The sequence below is a fragment of the Brassica rapa genome, chromosome A06 (genome assembly GCF_000309985.2).
Source record: "Brassica rapa cultivar Chiifu-401-42 chromosome A06, CAAS_Brap_v3.01, whole genome shotgun sequence".
Classification (NCBI taxonomy): domain Eukaryota; kingdom Viridiplantae; phylum Streptophyta; class Magnoliopsida; order Brassicales; family Brassicaceae; genus Brassica; species Brassica rapa.
In genome coordinates this window covers 18,736,999-18,761,517 of record NC_024800.2, presented here as the reverse complement: position 1 = coordinate 18,761,517, position 24,519 = coordinate 18,736,999, and the positions used below count along the sequence as shown (strand labels likewise).

Here is a 24,519-nt window from a genome sequence, read left to right as displayed (position 1 = left end):
TCCGTTGACAAATAGAAATGCCTTCACTTGAACGGGCGATCTCCAAGCCTAAGAAATACTTCAAAACACCAAGATCCCGGAGTTTAAACTGCTGAGATAAGTCTTGAATCAGAGACTTGGAGATAGATTCATTAGTACTAGCAACAATGATATCATCAACATAGACCAACACTGCCAGAAAATGACCATCAGCACAAGACTTCAGAAACAAAGTATGATCTCCAGTGCCTGTGGTAAAACCCAACCTCAACAAAGCAGCAGAAAATTTCAGAAACCATTGCCGTGATGCCTGCTTTAGCCCATAAATCGACTTATTCAAGCGAAACACAGCATTTTTAGGCAAAGTAAGACCTTTCCGCTCTGCATAACCATCAGGGATCTTCATATAAATTTCTTCATTCAACTCACCATTCAAAAATGCGTTCGAAATATCAAGTTGATGAAGAAACCATTTCCGAGAAGCAGCGACCTTCAATAGAAACCGAACAGTAGTGAGCTTAGCTACTGGTGAGAATGTCTCAGTGTAGTCTAAACCCTCCTTCTGTGTGTATCCTTTAGCAACAACACGAACCTTCCTCCTCTCAAGAGTACCATCCGCATTAAACTTCAGAGAATAAAGAACCTTGCAACCAACCGCTTTCTTTCCAGCAGGTAGATTAGCAACAGACCAAGTATTTGTATCTTCCATAGCATTAAACTCCTTATCAACTGCTTCACACCATTCTTTAGAATCCTTTGCCTCAGAAAATGATTGAGGAATTGGGATTTTTGTGATGGTATTGATATATGATAAGTGAGATGGAGAGATTTTAGAATATGAAAGAGAAGACGAAATAGGATATTGTAAATCAGAATCCAACGTATAACAATGATAATCCTGTAAATGAGCAGGTTGTTTACGTGGTCTGGAAGAAATTTGTGGTGGAAGAACAGGAGATGGAGAAATTTCTGAAGAGGATGATGATGATAAAGGTATGTTACCTGAAGACAAAGGTGGTGTGAAGAGTTTTAGCGCGGCTTCATTCATAGGAGACGAAGCCAATGGAAAAACCTCCTCATGAAAGATGACATTTCTCGAGATAGAAATCTTGTTAGTCGCCAAATCAAGTAGCTTGTAACCCTTGTAACCAGACGGATATCCCAGAAGAACACAAGCTCTTGATCTTGGCTGGAACTTATGCCTCTGTTTCGGAGAAGTAGAGCCATAACACAAACAGCCAAAAGTCCTCATTTGATCATAAGAAGGAATCTTACCAGTTAAAACTTCATGTGGAGTCTTATTACCAAGCAGAGGAGACGGTGTACGATTGATGACAAAGATCGCACACAGTACACAATCACCCCAGTAGGCAAGCGGAAGCTGAGACTGAAACATGAAGGCTCTGGCTACGTTGAGGATGTGCTGGTGTTTGCGCTCGACCACAGAGTTCTGCTCTGGTGTTTCCGGGCAAGAATGGTAAGCAAAAATCCCTTTTTCTTGAAAGAACTTCGAGAATTTCAATTCTGGAGCGTTGTCTGATCGCACGGATTTAACTTTCACATTGTACTGATTCTCTACTTGATTCACAAAAGCAGGGAACACGCTGATAACTTCATCCTTTGTACGTAGTAAATAAACCCAAGTGGCACGGGAGTGATCATCCACAATAGTCAAGAAATATCGAAAACCATCCACTGTCTCAACTGAAAATGGTCCCCAAACATCAATATGTAAAAGCTCAAAGTTTGAATTACATATGTTGTTTGGTGAAGGAAAAGAAAGTTTCTTCTGCTTGGCCAAATGGCATATATGACAGAAAGAATTCCCTTTATTCTTGGATCTTGTTATTCCCAAAGCTTCAGAAATCAAATCAAGTCTTGAGAACGAGGCATGTCCGAGTCTGTTGTGCCAAGTACCAATATCAACGACTGCATTCACCATCACAGAAGCTTCATTGACATCCAGCACATACAGATTACCCACTCTTCTACCCTGACCAATCGTCGAGCCCTTGGTACGATCCTGTATTTCACAAGTAGACGGATCAAACATAACTCTGAACCAAGATCAGTAGTCAAGGAGCTTATACTGATGAGGTTTAACCGAAACTCCGGTATAAACAACACATTCTTGAGAAGAATATGCTTGTTTAATTGAACATTGCCCACTCCACTGATCTTTATTAAAGAACCATTAGGCAAATTCACAGAGCTAGTCACATTCATATCCAAAGAAATGAAAGATGCTTTATCATGATAAACATGATGTGTAGCACCCGAATCAAGAACCCATGTATTGGTATTAAGAGTATGCCGAGATACAGTAAGTATGCCAACAAAACAAAAGGTAGACTGAGAGAAATTGATACCCGGGAGATCAGTAGGTGTCTGAGATGTAGAAGCATCACCTGAACCAGCAACTGCATTACTCTGAAGTTGAGAACTAAACAGGGCAATGAATTGTTGAATCTGATCTTTAGAAAGATTCCCAATCAAGTTGTCAAGCGGAGCAGGTTTTGCGTCTAACTGAGTAGAGACATTCACTTGAGGAGTCACAGATGTAGAAGGTTTCTGAAACTTCTCAGGTGTCTTTCCTTTCATGTTATAACCCGGTGGAAAACCATGCTTCTTGTAGCATCTCTCAGCAATGTGACCAACTTTGTTGCAGAAAGAACAAATCGGTTTCCCTTTGTGAGCACCAGACTGGACATAGCATATGGTCGAAGTATTCTGAGGTAGATTAGAAGACTCAGAAACTTGAAATGCAGCAGGTGATATAGCAGAGGTGAAGCTCTTCTGGCTGTCATCCTGATCAAGAATGTTATACACCTCTGTTAAAGACGGTAAAGTCTTCTTCATGATAATCTGACGACGGATGACTGCATATGACTCATTGAGACCAGCCAGGAACTTCACAATCTTAGCTCGTTCTGCCTTTTGATGAAGTCGAAGAGCTTTCCCACACACACAAGGATCATCAGGTTCTTCACAGTTCTCCAAATTACTCCACAATGTCTTCAACTTAGTAAAGTAATCAGAGAGTGAAAGTGAACCTTGACGCAAATCCTGTATCTCCTGTGTGAGGTTGTAAGTCCGAGGAAGGTTAGTCATATGGAATCGGCTATGCAAATCATTCCAAACATCCGTCGCATCATTCAAACGAAGAATACTCCGATAGATCTGAGTTGTAACCGAGTTAAGAATCCACGACTTAACAAGGCTGTTACAACGAGACCATACACGAAAGTTTAAATCAGATTCAAGAGGACGAGGAAGCGATCCATCTACAAATCCAATCTTATTCTTCGCATCTAAAGCTATCTTCATGGCTGCTTCCCAATCATCAAAGTTCGATCCATCAAGCTTCAGGGAAATGAGAATCAGACCTGGATGATCGGAAGTATGCATAAAGAACGGAGAGTGAATCGAGTTCGTAAGATCGACACCGGTAATCGCCTGCGAAGCCTGAGGATCCGGACCAGAGATCGCCGGAGAAGCTATCGGAGCTGTACAGGTCGTCAAACGAGTCGATCGACGAGTTAACTTCTTCACAGAAACCATCGCAACTTGTAGATCGATGAATCACGAGCTCGAGCAAGATAGATCAAGTAAAAATCAAGCTCAATATTAGCTCTGATACCATATTACGAACAAGGTTGCTTGGGAGAGAAGAAGGAGATACAATATAAAAATATCTCTTATTTATTAAAATGAGCATTTACAAGTATATATAGTTAGGATTTACAATTGGTTAAGATAACCACACTCTAACTAAACCACTAAACCGGGTATATACATCAATACATATCCGCCACTTGCAGTATCTTGAACTGGCCGTTCACGGCGAAACTCAGTTTCCGTCCTTGTGCTGATTCTGATGCTGAAGCTAAACAGATACCAACCAAAGACACGGAGAGGAGAAAGAAGTCAAACAATCTTGTGTTTGTTTTGTTGTCCGCCATTGTTATGGCTCCCGTATAGTCGAGAAGGTGGATTTGATTGTAGTCTCAGTGCATAAATATATAAGCAATCTTGTGTAGGAAGGGACCCATGAAAACAAAAAGTATACATGTTTAGTCTTTGGTTAAATAATTAACATTAGCATTTATCTGCGACATCGTTATCTCTTAAACATTGCTCTAATCCATTGAGTGGTCTCTTAATTAATTTAAACAGCATCAATCTGGCATATTCGGCATTATGGGAGCCATGGAGGAAGTCTCAATGCGTTTCTTATACTGGATTTCACTTTCTCCTTGTTAGAGATAAACTTAAGATAAACATAAAGAATAACTTGGAGATCAAGTCATACTTATACTTATCCTATTCGAATTATGTTTAGAATAATGGGTTTTACTACAAGTTAGTTTAGGAGTTTTATGTCTCTATATAAAAAGATGGGTGAGTTATGCCATGAACTTGTGAGATTAAAGATGATTCGTGAGAGTTTAAGTTTTGAAGAATTTTCTTGAGCTAGTAAAGTGTGAGTTCTATAATCTTGAGTTTCATACACATACGTTTGGATAAGAATCCTCACATTTCTTTTCATTTGTGATTTTCAAATTTGTGTTTTTAAAAAAGGCAAATTGGAGGCTTTCCACTAATGATATCGCTTTTTCATTATTATTATTTTTTGGGAAAATTGGAAATATGGAATAAAAAGACAAGTAGATTGTCCCTTTGCCATAATATGAATTATAAGTTGTCCTAATGTCATAATGTTTTCTGTAAACCCAATTAAACCCCTAATCTAATCTTTTAAACGTTTTTGTTAATTTAATTATGTTAAAAAAATATTATTATTATTTTTAATTAATTTAATTATTAAAAAAAAAATACAAAAGGGGAAAATCGACCAAAATTTCCCCCAAGCTCGACGAACCCTAATTGCTCTCTCCTCCTTTGGCGACAGAGAGAAAGGACGATTTGAAGGGGATCTCGCCGTCGCCGGTGTCGTTTTGGCCGGTAATACTCCGCCGGTGTTCTTCTTCTTCTTAATCGAAGTCTCAGAGACCTCGTCTCACTTCGCGACTCGTTCTCAATTAAGTCGCCGAAGACCGCTGAAGCTCGTACCTCGCCGATAACTGAACTCGTGCCTCACCGCTCCGCTCTCACTCTCTCAGCCATAGTTTCAAGCAAACCAATCGATTCTCCTCAGGTTTGTTTATGAATTTTTTGCATGTCTTTGTATCTCTTACTTGAGCTTGTTTAAGATCGATTTTGAATGTCATAAGTTTCGATTCTTTTTTCTGTGAATTATTATTTAGGCTTCAATCTTATCAAAATTTCCTACTTTTTTGAGCTTTGGTTAATTTGTTTTTGTAGCAACCGATCTCTAGTGATTGTGTTTCTTATCAAAATTTCCTACTTTTTTGAGCTTTGGTTAATTCTCTTGTTTTATCTTGTGAATTATATTATGATGCATGCGTTTATAAATATTGACTGTAGTGATTGTGTTTCTTGCATTGTTTATAGGTATGACAATTGATCAGTTGCCTAAATGCTTATTCAAAGAGGGAACTGAAACACAAGTTGAGAAGGTCAACAACAGTTGTCGAACTTCCATACTTGCGAAGGTGGCGAAGTACTGTCCAGACGAGTACAAAGAAGTGTCGGAGGATCCGCTATTTGCTCAGATTGTGGCCATTCATGTACACAAGCTTCAGTTTTCGGCAAGAGCGATCCACACCTTCGTTTGCAAGCAGCTTCTGTCCGCAAAGCGTTATGAGTTGTGGTTCCATTATGCTAGGAGGCCTCTCAGATTTTCAATGCAAGAATTCTATGCCATCACAGGTTTGAAATACAAAGACGAGCCCGACTTGGAGATTGATGACTGGGCATATGATGGAGGGTTTTGGAGTAAGTTGCTAAGGAGACAGAAAAATATTTCGGTTCAGCAAATCAGGAAGGTTCATGTGAAGTTGTGTAATACATGGTCTCGTGTTGATAGGCTGCGGTTGGTCTATTTGTGTGTGATTGCTGGTATTCTTATGGCGAAGGATGAGAAGGTGTGGATCCCATACAAGTACATCAAGCTCGTGATGAACTTCGAGAAGATGAGGAAATATCCGTGGGGTCTTCACTCTTTTGATATGCTGGTGAGTTCCATTATCAACGCTAGGGATAAAGTGAAGACGCAAAACAGTTATGTCGTAGATGGATTCTCGTATGCACTTCAGATTTGGTTGATGGAAGCTGTTCCGGACATTGGGTCTCTTTTGGGTCAGAAACTGAGAGAAGGCGTGACTACCATGAGGTGCAGGAATTGGAAAGGATCTGCTAAGATTTCCTATGAGGATATTATTACCATAGAGTCTAATTTTGCTTCCACCGTAAGTTCTGTTTCCTTTAATTGATGTTATTGATGTGCATAGTTCTTAAATTGGTGTGTCTTTAACCTGTTTTAATTTTTTTTTTTGTAGGGAGATGTGTTTCCATCCATTTCTACATCTGGAAATTTCAAAGACGTGATTACTGATGCCGAGTTTGTTCGAGCCTGTGAGATGAAGGATGAAAGAGTTGATCTAATCATTGACATGCAGCGAAACAAGTATGACTGGAGTAAGCATGTTTGGGCTTATAAGGAAACAGTGAAACCATTTCAGTACAGTTCTGAGGAAGATGGTTCAGATGAGGAAGCGGCTGTAGAGACAAGTGAAACTGAAATTGAAGAAGAAATAGAAAGCACCCGTGTGTCTCCTACTAAGAAGAGGAAGAACAGGTTTCGGGATACTGGTGCGGAGTCGAGGAAGAAGAGGTTACTTTGCCAAAGATCAACCGAGAAATATAGAGATCTTGAAGAGGAAATGAAGTCCTATATCCAGAGTATGTTTAACTCTTCTTTTACTGCCTTAGGCCTCGAGGTACGCGAGATTATTGAAGACCGCTTTACCAAATTAGAGGAGAAGATCCTTTCATCTCAGACTCAGGGTGGTGCGCCTGCTAATACTCAGACTCGTGGTACTGATCCGTTTTGGACTCCTTCTGCTGCTGCTGCTGCTGCCACTGCTCCGGCTTCGGTTTCTGGTCGTCCTCCTGCTCCTACTCGGGCTTCTACCGAAGCTCCTGCATCAGTTTCTACTCGTGGTCTTGCTCCTTCTCGCAGTGCGGCTTCTGCTCCTTATCGCAGTCGAGCTTCTGCGACTGCTCACAATGGTGGGCCTGCGAATGCTGCGAAGACAAGGTCTCAGACAAAGGTAAACAAGAAGTAGATCATTTTTCATGTCTTCGGTTGCTGTTATATTTTCATGTCTTTGGTTGCTTTTCTTTTTCATGTACTCGGTTTGCGGTTTGTAATATTATTTTAAGGATGATGTTGTCTTTGCTGTGTGTAATAATTATGTAAGGATGATGTTTTGGATGGAATCTTTCTTTTAAAAATATTAATGTCATGTTTTGTGTTTTATAACCAGGATGCAGATTTGTCTGATGTGTTTGGCAGCTTATTTAGCACCTTAGATGTGAATATAGGGACCCAAGAGTACTTACAGAAGACAATGGGTAACCTTACACAAGAGTCAAATGTTGACGGTTTTGATCCATCTCAAGACAAGCAGTCCGAAGGACCTTCTGATTTCACTACGCCAATGACTTCGTTTCGGCCACAGATCTTCAAAACACCATTCTTGGTTGATAGTGATGATCTAGAAGTTCGTTGCAAAGCGAAAGACTACGAGCTAGTTTTCCTTCCAGAAGAGAAATGGGCCAAACTAACTGAATGGACATTGAATCCCACGTAAGTTATTTGAATTGTTTTATTTATTTTTCCTCAAATCTACCTCTTCACTAACATCACAGCAATGCTTTCTTTTTACAGAGTACTTCAGATTGGGCCATCTACATTTGATGCAGAGTTAGCCTCGCGGATTATTGGGCCTAATATTTGGTTGAAGAACTTTGTGAGTTTAGCTCTGAAATATTTTGCAGATTGCTTTTTGTTGTTGGTTCTCATTCCTAAACAAAATTGTATTGTCTTTTTCAGGACATGGACGCCATGATGTATTTGTTTCGGGAGAAAACCACATTGCGTCGGTGGAGTCCAGACCGAGTCGCATTTTTGAACTGTATGTTCAGTAATCAGATTATCACGGCCTATGGGAAGTTTGATGGAAACAGGAGAGGGTACAAAATCGACGACAATTTTCTCGAGTATGGAAGAGGCGAGCTTCCATATCATGGAAGCACAGGTTCAGTATGGAGCGTTGATGTCGATCGTCTCTACATCCCTATATGTGTTAACCAAATCCACTGGATCTCTATTTGCGTCAATCTTGTGAACCGGACAATTGATGTCTTCGATTGTGGGGGTAAGAAGAACAACAGGGTCATCGAAGCTTTTGCCGTCCTCATTCCACGAATCGTCAAGGCAGTCCAGTCGCCAGAGAGGAAGAAAGATTTCAATGTGAAACAGTATACTGTTTCATATGTCCCCATGCGCGGCCTAAACATGAGTGGTAATGATTGTGGTGCTTATTCATTGAAGTTCATAGAGTGCCATCTACTTGGATTAGATTTCTCATTGGTGAACGACGAGAACATCAAAGAAGCCCGACACAAGATAGCTTTTGATCTTTGGGAAGCAGCAAATGATGCGGTCTTGCAATCTCGGATGTCTACATTTAAGCCTCCAAAACGTGCTCCGGTGAAACCTGTTGACCTCGGTTGACTTCATGATTTTTAGCTTGATCCTCTTAGATTTCAAGTTTGTTTCTTCTTTGGGTTTAAGACATGGTTAATTGATTCTTACATTACTCTTATTGTTATGGAATTATTGGTTTTTCTACTATTTTACTGTTTCATGAATTACTTTAAGGAAATAAATCACATAGGGTGTCATTATATACTCTAAACCCTAAAATACCGTAAACCCTAAATCAGCTCCGATTCATACTCTAGAACCTAAAGTAACTTTGATTCATACCCTAAACCGTTTATTAGCTATGATTCATACACTAAACCGTTTATTAGCTATGATTCATACCCTAAATCCTACATTAACTATGATTCATACCCTACACCCTAAATTAGCTTGAAGTTATATCAAAAACTTTAGTATAGATAGGTTTCAAATACAATACCCTAAATCACATAAAGAAAGAAAAATAATTTTTTGTTTTAAAAAATAAAAATTAAGTATATTCAAAAGACGATTTTAAGTTGGAGTTATAGAAATTCGTATTTTCAAAATTTGTCTTCTTACAATTGTCAAATGTCGATTTTTGTGTATTAGGGTGTAGTATTTTACCAGTCAATATAAGGGTTATAGAGTATTAACCGTTTATGGTTTATACCCAGTAGGCCCACCCGAAAGTTATTAAAACCCGACCCTGAACCCGGATCCACACACCCCCAAAGACGTGATTTTCTTTTCAGTTGTCGAAACCTAAGAAAAATAAATTTGAGAGAAAAGGGGATTAGGGTTCTTTGTCTGCGATTCCTGTGAGCCTCGAAACGAATTAACAATGACCAGTTCGACGACTTCTTCTGCTCGTTTTCCTCGCATCTCTAATCATGGTGTGCCCACAAGATGTTGGTGTGGCGAGGGTATAACCACTTTTGGTTCATCGACGGCGGAGAATAGGTATCGACGATTCTACAGATGTCAAATCGCAAGAGATGTAAGTCCATGTTTCAATTTTGTGTTCCACATAACACCATACTGACTGATTTTTGGTTTCTTTTGCTATAGAGAAAAACTGAGAATCATCTATTTAAATGGATTGATGAAGCTTTGATTGACGAGATACGGATGGTAGATGCGAAACATGAGAGAGTTGCTCAAGAGATTACAAAGTTTGAAGAAAGGGTTATGGAAAAAGTGAAGTCCGAAATTGTTAGAGTTGAATCTGAGATGTCAGAAAAGTTCAAAGAGAAGGTGAACTTGGAGATTGCTAGAGTTGCACAGGATATGAAACAGAAGCTAAAGATTACGACGGTTGCTATGGTTGTTGTGGGAGCAATCGTGGGAATATGGACTTCTCTTACTGTCTGATCAAGTTTCAGTGATTGGTTGCTTGTCGTTTGAGTTTGATGGGTTCAAAATAGCTTAAGATTGCATTATTGTTTTCATTATGATCGCCTATAATACACTTGATGGCTTCTTGTTGACTCTCGGTTGCTGACTATTATCAGCTTCAGTTCACAATCTAATACTTTTCTTCTCCTTTATGTTGTTTCAAAGCTAGTAGCTTCAGTTCACAATTTTCTTCTCCTTCATGTTGTTCACGAAGCTAGTAAAAATACAAGAGAGATAACACGATGTCTAATATCCATAACCAAGAACAAAAAAATCCAAAACCAAGCAAAACGAGTAAATCAAGTAACCAACACCATAATGAAAAACAAGCTAATCAAAAGCAAGAAAAATCCAAAACAACGAACTGACTAAATCACTCTGTCGCATGTAGCTCTGTTATGATTCTCTTCGCCACATCGACTGCATCTGCGCCTCTTCTTTTCTTCAGCTCCTTGCGATGAACGAAGTTTGTCTTCGACCGTCTCGTATCTGCGCTTTCTTCTCCTTCCTGCTCCTCTTCTTGATTCAGGAGGTTCCACATTAGCATTCCAGACATCATCTGGAACAACCCAACTATCCTCCGGAACACCTATTGGATTGATAGTTTCTTCATAAGCTGTTCTCCAAGTGGAAGTCGTGTACATTTCATCCGTTAGTGAGGATGGGGCTCGACCAACTGTTAAACCAGCCTTGATTGCGTGTCTACATGGGATTTTCAGTAGGTCGTATTTCCCACATGAGCAGGTTCTTCTATCCAAATCAACCAGGCAGTCGATTGTATCTCCGCGAACCAAAAAACGGTACTCATCAACTGGCTGAACCAGAAACGTTTTACCCTTATTAATCCGCCTGTCTATCTTTTTCTCGATGGCAATAGTTAATGGTTTTGTGTGCTTCCTGCTTCGTGTGCGCCGTTCGAAGAACCAACGGGTCAGCATTTCTCTGATGCTATCCAACAAAGGAATGACTGGATACTCTCTTGGTGTGCGCAAAGCAGAGTTTATTGATTCAGCTGGGTTAGTCGTTCTGATGTCATACCTGAATCCTGGAAACTGACAGCGAGCCCACTTTGTAACATCTGCATCTGTTAAATATTTTCCAATAGCTGGACTAATATTGCAGACAGCTTGGAATCGCTTCTGAAAATCAATGACTCTATAAGCTTTAGAAGCTTTTGCAATTAATCCAGCCAGTCCCTTTCCTCTGTAATGTGTGACCACATTATTCAACAAATGGTGGATGCAAATTCCATGATGAGAAAGAGGATACACATTCTCTATTGCCTTACAAAGTGAGGCATTTCTGTCTGACACAAAAGCTAGAGAATGCTCGTCCGCAATAACAACCTTTAGCTGTCTCATAAACCAATCCCATGAACGATCATTTTCTGAGTCCACAACCGCAAACGCAACAGGATACAAGTTAGAGTTTCCATCTAAAGCGGTCGCAGCAAGTAAGACCCCTTTGTATTTGCTCTTCAAAAATGTCCCATCTACCACAAGAACTTGTCGCATGGCTGTCTGAAAACCTCGTACTGATTGGCCAAACGAAACGAAGAGAAATCTGAATCTACCATCAACATCGGTTTCATAAAACGTATGTGTTCCTGGATTAGCTTCTCTCAGCATGTGCAAGTACTTTGGAATTTTTCCAAAACTCTTCTCTGGAATACCTCTAACCATGCTAATTGCAAACTCCCGAGCATCCCATGCTAAGGACTTAGATATCTCACATCCATGTTCCATCCTCATAATCTGTATGACATCATTTGTTTTGGGACCTTCTTTCACACCATCATACCTATGCATTATTAGACTGCCAATTGTCTTTGCAGAAGCTGTCCGACCACCATTATTCATACTCGACGCAGCGCATGTATGATCCGCCACATATTTTTTGATGATGAAATATGTGGAACCTGATAACCCCTCAGCTCGAACACTCCATTTGCAAGGGTTGTATTTGCATCGGATGTACCAAAGGTTTCTGTCAGATTTCACAACTTTGTAATCGAAATTATGCGTCATTGCCGACATTTCCATAGTTGCTTTCAACATGGTTTTGTTTTGAAACGTTTCACCCCTCTTCACAACATCCACCAAAGAAAACCGAACACTTTTTCCATTATCGTCTTCTTTTGCTTTAATGGCGAGAACATCATCTTCTTTATTGGCGTTTGAGTTGGAATTATCTTCAACATCCTTGCTTGATTCAGATGAACGAACACTGTCAGCTCGAGGTGGAAACGAGGAAGGTTCACCTTGTTCTCTGATAGGCGAGCTAGATTTCTCATTATCAACCCCAATGTTGCTGTTGTTTCCACTGATAGGTGAAGTAGACACACACAACCTTGTAGAAGTTTTTCCACGTACATAAGTAAGAAAATTTTTGACTTGCCGATCACTCTCAATGATAACTGGAGGACAGTCTATTGAACCGATTAACTCCATAGGTAAGTAGCTTAACTCAAGCTCGACAAGGTTTTGGTCAATTCCAAAATCTTCTAAAACCATACGGCTTAGGTCTTCAAAGGAACTTGTCAATTCCATGTACAATACTCTACCTCGTTTGTTCGTATCAACCGCAAATCCCCATCCTTTAAGGGGATCAAATTTCCACAACCCACAAGAAGCATAGATATGCATCTTCTTCAACAAGAAATTCAAAATTTTTGGATGAAAAATATCAAAATCCTCTCACCAAGAAGAAGACCACGATTTTTTTTTAAAAAATTTACTTGGAATACACGAAATTTAAGGAAAATAGATTTAGAAGATATTCTCTTACCAGATTATGGAGATATTTAAGGAAACTATACAATTCGAAATTCGTAGAACGTACATTACGTTGTCCGAAGAATAAAGGAATGTGGTAGATTATGGAATAATATTATGGCAGATTCGTGAAACATGGCAGATTTTGTCATTTGGCCTCTGTAGTTATATCAGGAAATAATAGTAAATCAAATCTACCGTAGTTCAGAAATAAAAGTTATGGTAGTCGTTTACTTCTACCATGTCTACCGTAGTTCAGAAATAAAAGAAAGAGTAGTCGTTCAATTCTATCATGCTAGAATTATAACAAATGGTCGATTTAAATTTCTGGTGTTTGCAGATATTTATGTAGTTAACCGAATATGCAATCTACATCCTCGTAGACACTAGATTATGTTTTCTGCCATCGGTAGACCAAAATATGAAATTGTGTTCCACAATTATTTAGTCAACCAAAGTATTTTTCATATGTTTGTCTCTTGTTTATATACATTTTGTATATTTTTCCATATTTTTAGGATTCTTAAAATAATTGATATGATTTTTCAAAGTTCATCAGGGGTACCTAAGTCCAAATCTGACCAAAAAGAGATTTATGGCAAAGGGACAATGTACTTGTTTTTCTATTCCGTTTTGGCAATTTTTTCTTATTTTTTTGGCTTCTTTGCTTTCCGGAAATACAAAATGATCAAAAGAGGACTATTGCTTTGTGGATTGAGGAGAATTACGTTTCAAACGTGCTTATATATATATATATATAAATAAATAATCATGAGTCATAGGTTGCTTCTAAATTGACCACACAACTACCAATCACAAATTTAGCTATGTACTCAAAATAATAATACAGAAATGTATAAGCAATTGCGTTATAAAGAAGCCAAAACGAAGTGGACCATCTGATATGTTTTGTATCTTGTTTGAACAAAAAACATAAAAATATAAAAAAGCATGTTCGTATCTTCATTATTAAATTAATTAGTTACTCTTATCACTATTTTAATTAATTTTACATTATAAAATATTTTTAAAGTTGTTTCTGCATATAAATTATAATTATATCATGAATCAATGACATAGTTCCGTTCAAAATTAACCACTCAACTACCGATCACAAAATGTAAGGTAGCTATAATCTGCTCAAAATAAAAAGTTCTTAGTTGACTAAAGAATCAATTTGAGACTTTTGCTTTCATTTGGTATTTAGCAATCTTTGCTAATATTGTGAGAGGAATGTTTAGATCGGTGATTTCTCCAACTGCTACCTATGACACCATGAAATTTATGGGCGATCTCGATATAAATTATAAAATATTTGAAGCTTTAGTTTATAAATAAATTTGATAATTTTTACTTTATATTATTGTCTTATTTGAAAATTATAAGGGAGATGTATTCAAATTAGAGTTTGAATTGATTTAGACTGACTTGCTTTCAATGAGTTTTAGCTGATTTTAGTTGAATCAGAGAACTTATAAAAAATTATTAAACCATTTCAAAATCTCATTTAAAATAATGAGTTTTCAAATTTTATTTTTCAACTAAGAAAATTTATTAAAACACTGAAAATCATTACAAACATTTTGAAATCCACGATTTTTTTTTCCAGTAACATCGAATCTCAAAGTATTTTATAAAATAACATGTTCAATAGGATTGATTTTTAATATTTTTTAAGTTAAGTTTAAATAACATGGAATTGTCACTTTAATTCAAATCACATCAAATTTATGTATTGATTCTTTTAAAACCATCCAGATTTCTAGATAACAACTTTTAGATAATATACTGATGAGATTGCAATCTAAATGAATATACAAATACATGTTGTCAATATATATATATATATACACACTAATTTAAGGGAAAATTTAGAAAAATACCTTCTTATGAGTTTATATTTTGAAGATTACACTATGTTTAACTGTTTTTGAAAACTACACTTATTTGTAGATAAAATGACGAAAATATCCAATTTATATGTATTCTAATATTTAAATTTAAAATGTTTATAAAGTAAATCCAACAACAGACTGGTTTTATATTTATCTTAATATCTAGGGTTTTTAACATAAAAAACCCTTAAGTATGTTTCATTAGGATATAAACCCCTCAATTAATGATTTAATGTATAAACCCCTCAAGTCAGAAGACTTAACAAATCGACCCCTCCGTCTACGGTACGTTAAATACTGTGATTTGTCGTTAAGTATAAAATGCAGCGTTTCACTAACTGACCGAAAAACGTCACGGTTTTTGTATATCCTTTTCTCTTTCTTTTTTTCTTTTTGCACAAATTCCTGGTTCTGTTTATATATGCAGTGACAAAAAGAAGTTTATAAAACCAGGCAAATATGAAACAAACTAAGATACAACATTCCGTACAGATTGTAGAAGCAAAATCTGAATTCTCAACACCTCAATGACCATACGAGTTGACAAAAATAAAAATGACCAATAAGAACAAAAAGCTGAAAGGAAGAAAGGCTCAAATTAACTTGTGAACCAAGAAGCTGCCAAGAAGACTGTGGTGTTCCAACAGATGGAGCAGAGGATCTAAAGGGTCTGAGGAAATCAGGGTTTGAAGGCACAAAAAGCGACGATTGAGTTATGTCCACCGAACCCAAACGAGTTTGAAATGACAACACTCATCTGGTTTGTGTGTTTCTTGTCGATTGTTTTTGTTTTTTTCTGAACATTTGCTTATGCCGATTGTTAGCTACTAAGACTTATATATGTTAGAAAAGAATTTATTGCTATTCAGTACTCTGAAGAGAACACTAGCTTGAAACCTTGTATGTATGCGAACGAATCATCTTTCACTGCAGCCTATATGCTGTCGTGTACAAGAGTATTAACAAGATCACAAGAACTGTAAAAGGGACCAAACCTGTCCAAAGCTTTCAATTGCAGGAGAGAAGCGAAGACACAGTTCATAACATACATAAGTCTTAATAACAAAATGAAACACCTAAAGAAGGCTCTAGTGACCTTTAGCCGAGACAAAATGACACACCAAAATAAGGTTCTAATGACCTTAAGCTGAGATAACCCTAAATAACAACATCAAAATAGGCTAATCCTGCAATTGCAGACAACTCTTTCACCCTCTTCTTTCTGTTTGCCTCATGATTCCTTGACTTTTCGTTTTGAAATTTTGACACAGGATACACGAAACACTAAAGGACTCTCTAAGCCTCTGTCGAATTCCCTCTCTCTCGAATCTCACAAATGAAACTTGATAATCCCTCAATCTGAGAAACTAGGGCTCGTCATCTGTGTTTTGATAATTGGGGGATTTTTAGAACATTTAGGGATTTAGAGATGTTATAACTGGTGAGTTTAAACTGCTTGCTGTTTTAAGTTACTGTTGTGTTGTTTTATTAAGATATATCATATAGTTTACAAAATAATCAAAACACATCGTATTGTTAAACAGTACAATTAACGGGAGGGGTCAATTCGTTAAACAAACTGAATTGAGAGATTTATACATTGAATCATTAATTGAGGAGTTTATACCCGAATGAGACATACTTGAGGGGTTTTTATGTTAAAAATCCTAATATCTATATAAGATCTCATTTAATTAATTACTTAGAAGAAGTTCCATGTCGTCATCATCATAAACATATTACACCAAATACTATAGAAAAAAAATCTAAAAGTAATGCAGAAAACATATTAGATCCCTTATGAGAATTTAACTAAGAAAATAAATCAATTATACAGAATCTAAAAAGTGGCAAAAGCTCGAGTAGCTCCACATGTTGCTTCCGAAGCAAAAAATGCTTTGAAGTTTTTCATCACAATTCACCATATATTATTGTTTTTAGGATCCTTTTAGAACAAAAACCAATCAATCAAGATATAAAACTTCTTTAGCAAATACTAAATGATCCCTTGAAGATCTTTCTTATCTTGATATAAGACCAGACACTCATGAAAACAATCCAAGAAATATAAAAGTCAAATGGTGCCTTGATGTATCTCTTTTCTTTATGTTACAGTTTATTAGTTACCGTAACTTTGTACTTTGATTAGCATGATTATAGGGAAGAGATTATATTTGTGAACTTTGTGCATATGTGCACATAAAAATTCGTGGAGTTGCAGTAAATTTATGACATACTTTTCACAATTTCAAAAGAATGTAGTTTGCCTGTTCTTAATGATTGATGAACTTGTAAAGCAACATGGTTTAATCCATTTCGTGAAAAACTAAACCCCAACAACATTACGTATTTATCTCAAACTTAATTTTGACACATATGAATAATAATATTTTCATATTTACATTTTGGTTATTAAAACGTATAATATCATATTAGAACCAGGGTAAATATGTCTTATCATATACAAGAAAGTGTAATTTTCAAAAAAGAAAAAAAAATATATTTTTCAAAATTTAAATGATAGACGGTGTATTTTCAAATTATCCCCTAATTTAAACCCAGTTAGCAATTTTATGTCTCAAAGGTTTGATTTGAATTTCTTTTGACTAATATTTGACTATAATAAAAAAAAAACAATTCTCAAATTTCCAGTTGAGAATTTTAACAAAATTAACCAATGAGTCCGATTGACAAACCTGACAAGATTTAAATCAGAAAAATAATGTCTCATAATTTTTTTATCTGTATCATGCATTTATAAGATTGTGAAAAAAGTACATCAATAATCACACACACTACAATTAAAAGAGTAAGCAACCTGTTCAATAGTTTGGTTTCTTGAAAACTGAAAAGTAACAAAATGAAGCTTAACATATGCATTATTAATGTGTAGATTCATGAAATATTCCAAACTGCACAATAATGCCAAACATTTTACAAACAGAAATATGTAATAACACTTGTGCATTTACCTCATCAACTTCCTTAACAACCTTTTGTTTTGGATCTTAGCATTGGTCATATCCTTCTTACTAATAGTTTCTTCTATAAGAGACAAAAAGCCTCTTAAATACCACAATGTTAAGTCACTTCATGGAGTTTTTCTGAATTAATATCTTGAAGCTTACATTGTTACTTATAAACAATCATAGTGTCATATAGAGTTTCTATCAATAGATTGAGATGGTCTAAGAAATCACCATCTCATATGATAGTCATCTATTCTATTAAAAGGGAATCAGTTTTGAAAAATCTACTTACAAAAAGTTGTTGGACTTATTTGTTAGAAATTTAACATGTCTTCTTTTATATAGTATCAATAATATTAACAGAGAATAAAACATACATTAATAGCAGAATATTCTTTTATTTTTTGGGATTTAACTACATTTAACCTAACAATAAAATCGACCAAATTAATTATACTTTACCCCACAATAATAGGTCAGTATGGTATTTTACCAAATACAAAAATACAAAAGCGGTTATTTAATATTTATTCATTTCGAATTTTGAATCAAATCACATAGAATAAATATTTATTCTAAACATGGACTAAGTAAACATACTAAAAATACACTAAGATTTTTATACTAATTAACAACTTATCTATGTTTTTTCTGTAATTCAAAATCATTCAGAACTAAAAGAAATAAAAGGGTATAGATTAACAAACAAAATAACATCTAATTATTTTAAAAAAACCTATGTATCAATATTCAAAATAAATCATTCAAATATTATGCATATATTCAATATAACAAAAAAATTCTAATATAAACTAAAATACTATACTGTAAACCATATATCATATACATATTTGAATATCATTTATTTTAATTTTCATCCATCACAAATTCTTTTTTGAATATTCCGTAAAACCAAATAAAAATTTTACCTAAAAATAAACATAATAAATTATTAAATAAAAAATATTATAAAATTAACTTTTAAACCTAAAAATTTACCTAACAATTAACATTTTGTTTTTGAATATTCTGTAAAACCAAATTAAAATTTTACCTAAGAATTAACATAATAAATAATTAAAGAAAAAATATTATAAAAATGGTGCTTCAAACTCAAACATTATGATAAAACAACTTAAAAATTATTTATTTAATAAGAATTAAATTCAAGAAATTTTTTATCAAAAGGATCAACAAAAAAATACCCACACTTTTGAAGCGCGGGTCAAAATCTAGTAGTGTTTTAAAGCTTTCGATGCTTTAAAAGCCAAGCCTACATCAAATATTTTATAACATTATTTGCTGCTTGCTTATCTTGTGTGGATATAATATCTTTATTTGGTTTTGAAACAAAGAATTAGTTAATTAACGATTTGTTTCTTTACCCTAAATCAAATAAAATTCACAGAAGTCACAAAACTTACTATTAATTTCCCTAGCATAATGAATATCAACTTTCTTGCGAAGTATCTTTTTGGCACACATGTAGTTTTATAACCCACCACAAAAGTGATGTTCGCATGTCCCCTCAAACCCTCATCTTTCAGTCTTTCAGTCATAACAAAGTCATCGGAAAGTCATATGTTTTCATAGTCCCACCAAACTTTGTTCGATATCTACTACAGTCATAACAAAAAGCAAGAGCAAAGTAGAAAACAAAGTAAAAAATAGTCCATGTTTTGATTAAAATAATTAATTTGATATAGAGATTTACAATTATAAGAAGAAAAACATTGTAAACTAGACATGGCTTCAATAGGAAAAATATTCACAATATATCATAGTTTACTTTAATTTTTATAACATAGTTTATTTTTCGTATTACATTTCAAGAAGTTATTCTTTATTATCTATAATTATAACTTTTGAAAAAATTAAAACATTATTGCATACTTATTTTTAAAATTTTATATTTTCTCAAAATTGTTTGGAAAATTACACAACTATATTTGAGGTGGGAGATTATATGATTTTCGAAATTTGTTTGTTACTAAATTAATACATTATTTTCTATAAATAATTTTAATTTCGATAAGATTTTTCTATATCTCTCAGAATATTTTTATAACTAATATAAATATTAAATTTATAGTTAAAATTTGATTTGTCATTAATATTTTGAATGAATTATTAAAATTTCATAGTTTTCTAATAACATATTTTAAAATATTATATGAACTAAAGGTTAGTTATAAACTATTATATTTTGTATATTAATTTTTTTAAACAATATATTGTTGAGAGTATTAAAATAAAAAATAAAATAATATGTAGTTTTAGATATAAAAGTTCAACCTATGTTAATAAATTTATTTTTCTAAAAAAATATAATATAGTTTACGAATTTTAACAAATTTTAATGATAAGTGATAATTTAGTTAAATGAAACTATTTTAAAAATAAAATAGATAAATGTACCCATATTTAATTCATATAGTACTTCTATTTTAATATAATACATAATATAATTAAAATATATATAAAAATAGTATAGAATTTCATTTTCTTGTTTTATAATAAATTTTTAATTAACATTGAACTATAAAGTTATATTAGTATTTACAAAATTAATTAAGTGTTATTTTATAAAAATATTTAGAAGATTAGTAGGATTTTGTTAGATTCTTTCTCAACAGAATTTGTTATACTTAAATAAATTTATATTTATATTTTTTTAATTATTAATGTAAATAATGAAATATGTCATATTGAATTATGTTTTGGATGGTCCTAGTATGACTTATTAATAGTATATAAAAAATAGGACTCTGTTTTAATAGATTAGATATCTAATTTTCTCATTAAACAATTAACATTTAACCTTTTCTTAAGTTTCTTTTATGCAGAAATCCAAAGATGTTTTTCTTCTTCTTCTTCTTCTTCTTCCGAGTGCACTAAGCATGTACTAATATTGCATAACCAATGATTTATACCCATTCAAAATTGATCACACAACTACCAACCATAAAAGGTGATGTAAACTAATCTACTCAAAATAAAAAGATCTTATCCGAGAAAGGAGTCAATTTGAGACTCTTGCTTTTTTTTTATAGTATTTATCGATCTTTGTTGATATAGTGAGAAATATTTTTACATTGGTGATTTATCCAACCAATGCATATACCACCATGAGATTTATGACGATATTATGTGTTTAGAAAACAAAACAAGAAATATTATTCTAGATAGGAAATGTAATCTTGAAATTATGTTATAAATTAATGGCATGCAAAAATGAAAAAAAAATATCTATGTCGTAGGTTTTTTTTTTTTTTTTTTTAACTTGATGATAACTAATACTACAATACATTCATGAGTAAATTATATTCTTAATCAAGTGATAAATATATCCAACTAACTTTAAATATAATTTTATCTTAATTTGTTAAAAAATAATTGTCTTAAATTTTAAAAATATTATTTCTATATTTTAATTTTATCGTTTGGAAAAAAATAAAATCATTAATGTAGTTATATATCGTCTTGTTTACTTTTGCTTTACTTTGATTTAATATAATTATTTTAATTTTATTTTATTTAAACTTCCATATTATAATATATATTTCCTAAGAAAAATATTTTATTTATACGATAATAAATATTTATGTAAATATGTATATTATACCCTAGTTTTAAAATTCTATATTAAAAAGATATATAAATTTTTTATATTGTTTTTATTTTATTTACAATATGTTAGATTGGTAAAATAAAATTTTAAATTTACTTAATGAACCGATAAATTTAAATAAATTTTCAGTCAATTATCTATCAAAAATAATTATTTGATTAGTATTGTTTTTGTTTTATATATGTAAGACACACTTCCAAATATTTTTGATAAAATATATATAATTATACCATATTTCAGAAAAATAAACAAAAATTAGTTATGACTATATTTCAAAAAATATGAAAAAAATTAATTGTTGTAAATAAAATTTACTTTAATGTGAGTTATTAGTTATTACCACATTTAAAAAAAAATTGCAAGAATATGAGACAGTTTATAAATAAAATTTTACATGTCATAATTATGTGATGACAAGTCAAATTTTTTATAAGTCTGTGTCATATTTTACATGTCTTAATTATGTGATGACAAGTCAAATTTTTTATAAGTCTGTGTCATTTTTTTTGGTGAGAGTGAATATGATGGTGGCACATAAACAAATCAATTTTCAAATATTGAGTAATTAACTAATTATAAAAGTAGATATAGAAGAAGCCCAAATAGGCGTTCGCTCAAAAAACAGGTTGTATAATACACAAACTTAGGTCTTGATTGGTAGAATATTAGCATTAGTAATATATATTAGAGAAAAAAACTAAAATAGCACCAAACCAAGTTTTTGTTCCCAAAATATCATTCAAGGCTCAAAGTCACAAAATAAGTTTCATTAAAGAGGTAAATATACACTTATAATCTTTGGGTTAATTAATCCAAACCTTAGGGTTTAGAGTTAAGGGGTGGGGTTTCGGAATTAGGGTTTAAAATTTTATAAAGAATAAATACTAATAAAAAATAAAAATTTCGAAAAAAATAAAAATTTCGAAAAAAATAAAAAAAAAATTTTGAAAAAGAAATAAAAAAAAATTTATAAAAATTTCGAATCTGAAACATATAATCTGAAACTATAAAAAAAAATTCTTTTTTTTCATTTTTTTATTTTTTTTTTATTTATTTTTATTTATTTTTGTTTGTTTATTTAATTTTAAACTAAGAGTATTAGGGATATTTTATCCTTTAATGAATGTCATTTTTGTGACTTTCTCCTTCTAGTGCTATTTTTAAGACATAAACTTCAAAAGGTGCTATTATTGATAATTGCCCTATATATTATATACTTATAATAATTTTATATAGTATATTCATACTGCTCTATCAATTATTTTATTAAAAAATTTAGCAAAAACATACAGTTTCTGCAGCATAATAGTAGTGCTTTATCATATGATCCGCCGATCACGGCCCTAATGCGTGTAAAAAGATGCCCCAAGTTTCGTTATAATGGGCTACACAAGCGAGAGCCCAAACTTATTAAATGAGCAGAGTCCTTTCGTGTTAATTACTAATACGCAGCGTTTTGATAACCTGAACTTTTCCTTTTCTTTTCTGTTTTTTGTTTGTTTATTCATTATTTTGTGTGAAAAGAGAGAGAAAAATGTTACAGTATCCGACGTTGATGAGCCAGTTTCCGTCGTCGACGAAGACGATACCGGCATCGCATTTGTTACCTATACAGTGGCCCCAGCCCCAGAACGAAGAGATTCTTCTCGCCATGGAAGAAGCTGAGTTCGAAGAAAAGGTATCTCTTTATTTCTTCTGTACTCTTTCTCGATCGAACTCGAATGATGGGAAACCAATTTTCAGTTTTCACAATTGGCCAATCTAGGTCCGTTTAATGAGGTATGGATTTTGAATTCGAGGTCCGTTTAATCCCCGAGTTAGTTTTGCTGATGGATTGAGAGATGATGCGTGTTTTCTAGTTAATTTTGATGATAACCTGAGTAGAAAGGATCAATATTTTTATTTGATGAACACTGTTTTACTAGAATATAGACTTTGTGTCTCCTTTTCATCTGAGTTTTTGGTGTTTCCTCTAATTGTATGTACGTATATTTAGATTTGTCTGATTACAAACTTGGAAGATGAAAAGGGAGAGTGATTTAATCAAAGACTGATTGTCCATTTCAGTTTTGTTATTGTGAATGGTAAGATAAGTTAAGTTTTGATTAAATTCTTGTTTGGTGCAGTGCAACGAAATAAGAAAGATGAGTCCTAGCGTACCCGTAGTAGGAAAACCAGTCGTCGACAACCATCAAGAAGAAGACGATAATGAAGCAGATGATGATGATGATGATGCAGACAATGCAGAGGAATCAGATGGTGAAGAATTCGAGCAAGAAACTGGTTAACTAATCTCCATAACAAATAAAAAAGGTTGTTGACGACGTCATAGCTTGATTTTTGAGGATACTTGTCCAAACCTTCTCGTGTCAAACGACCGTGGTTCTGAGTTTGGAAGCTCGGTTTCCTTTTGTTAGGAACAATTAAAACAGATATCATGGTCTTATTGTCTTGATGTTGACATTTTTCTAAATTTAACCGGTCTAGTGCTTTGGAAAAACCAGTTTGTCCAAAATTATGCAACTTTAGGGAACGTATGTTTTTCAAAAATAAAGGAACGTATATTAGCTGAAAATATGAATATATATATATATTGTATATTTATCTGATTGAAAAAATCGAGTCTTTTCTGGCTGAATTTAAAAAAAAAAATGCTGAAAGGGGCTGAATTTCTTGTACTGTGTCTGCTGGTTGATTTTTCAACAAAATACGTTGAACTTAATTTAAGCAGGTGTTTGGTACTATTACCACTACTCCAAAAGATATATTCTCTAATAATCATTGAACAACAAACACCTAATGTATTTTCTTTTGTGGTGTTTCAAAGTTTTGACGGACGGGTCAAGTTACACACCAACTTCTACATTCTTTAGTCTTCATTCTGTCCCATTCACACGTTGCGGAAATTTTGGAAGTTCACTAAAATACGCAGTTAGTTTACCTATTCATGATGTGTTCTTTTTTTATCGTATGTTCCAATTAGTTTAATAGACTTAAATACTTTCTCTGTTCTTCAAATATAAACTTTTTATTATTTTCATATATATTAAAAAAACACATTAAACTATCATAATAAATATATTATTTTTTATAATTTATAATTTTTATTTTTTAATAACTTTTAATTAATAGTAATTCAATAAAAATAATTAATTTTTTTTTAAATTTACAATTTTTCACAGAAACACACAAAAAATATATCTTTTTGAAACAATTTTTTTTTCTAAAAAATATATCATTAAAATACGGATGGAGT

General features: G+C 33.3%; 4 protein-coding genes across 6 annotated transcripts; 3 read left to right on the top strand and 1 right to left on the bottom strand.

Moving 5' to 3' along the window:
- The first annotated feature begins 3,788 nt into the window (after positions 1–3,788).
- Positions 3,789–9,116, top strand: LOC117125928. 3 transcript variants are annotated; one of them, XR_004448392.1, is made up of 3 exons: positions 3,789–6,311; positions 6,402–7,877; positions 7,961–9,116. XR_004448392.1 is itself a non-coding variant. In XM_033272905.1 (3 exons), exons 2-3 carry the CDS (start codon positions 5,457–5,459, stop codon positions 7,188–7,190), a joined length of 1,644 nt encoding a protein of 547 aa, XP_033128796.1. In that variant the 5' UTR covers positions 3,789–5,137; positions 5,455–5,456; the 3' UTR covers positions 7,191–9,116. The 3 variants fall into 3 exon arrangements, 2 of the variants coding, with proteins under 2 accessions (XP_033128796.1, XP_033128795.1); XM_033272905.1 differs by having other exon boundaries at positions 3,789–5,137; positions 5,455–6,311; positions 6,402–9,116; XM_033272904.1 differs by having other exon boundaries at positions 6,402–9,116.
- Positions 9,117–9,440: 324 nt separating this feature from the next.
- LOC103832281 (uncharacterized protein At4g04775-like) lies at positions 9,441–9,970 on the top strand. The gene is made up of 2 exons (XM_009108255.2): positions 9,441–9,596; positions 9,668–9,970. Exons 1-2 carry the CDS (start codon positions 9,441–9,443, stop codon positions 9,968–9,970), a joined length of 459 nt encoding a protein of 152 aa, XP_009106503.2.
- A 392-nt stretch (positions 9,971–10,362) lies between these two features.
- Positions 10,363–12,639, bottom strand: LOC103832282. Its single transcript, XM_009108256.1, has one exon. It carries the CDS (start codon positions 12,637–12,639, stop codon positions 10,363–10,365), a length of 2,277 nt encoding a protein of 758 aa, XP_009106504.1.
- Positions 12,640–22,675: 10,036 nt separating this feature from the next.
- Positions 22,676–23,778, top strand: LOC103873734 (nucleolin). Its single transcript, XM_009152124.3, has 2 exons — positions 22,676–22,941; positions 23,390–23,778. The coding sequence occupies exons 1-2, from the start codon at positions 22,798–22,800 to the stop codon at positions 23,549–23,551; spliced, it is 306 nt and encodes a 101-aa protein (XP_009150372.1). The 5' UTR covers positions 22,676–22,797; the 3' UTR covers positions 23,552–23,778.
- The last annotated feature ends 741 nt before the right edge of the window (positions 23,779–24,519 follow it).

Excerpts from the sequence above, each read along its gene's own strand:
- LOC117125928 (XM_033272905.1), top strand. The coding sequence starts at position 5,457 with ATGACAATTGATCAGTTGCCTAAATGCTTATTCAAAGAGGGAACTGAA. Across the intron at positions 6,312-6,401 it reads AGTCTAATTTTGCTTCCACC|GGAGATGTGTTTCCATCCAT; the intron begins GTAAGTTCTGTT and ends TTTTTTTTGTAG.
- LOC103832281 (XM_009108255.2), top strand. The coding sequence starts at position 9,441 with ATGACCAGTTCGACGACTTCTTCTGCTCGTTTTCCTCGCATCTCTAAT. Across the intron at positions 9,597-9,667 it reads GATGTCAAATCGCAAGAGAT|AGAAAAACTGAGAATCATCT; the intron begins GTAAGTCCATGT and ends CTTTTGCTATAG.
- LOC103832282 (XM_009108256.1), bottom strand. The coding sequence starts at position 12,639 with ATGCATATCTATGCTTCTTGTGGGTTGTGGAAATTTGATCCCCTTAAA.
- LOC103873734 (XM_009152124.3), top strand. The coding sequence starts at position 22,798 with ATGTTACAGTATCCGACGTTGATGAGCCAGTTTCCGTCGTCGACGAAG. Across the intron at positions 22,942-23,389 it reads AAGCTGAGTTCGAAGAAAAG|TGCAACGAAATAAGAAAGAT; the intron begins GTATCTCTTTAT and ends TGTTTGGTGCAG.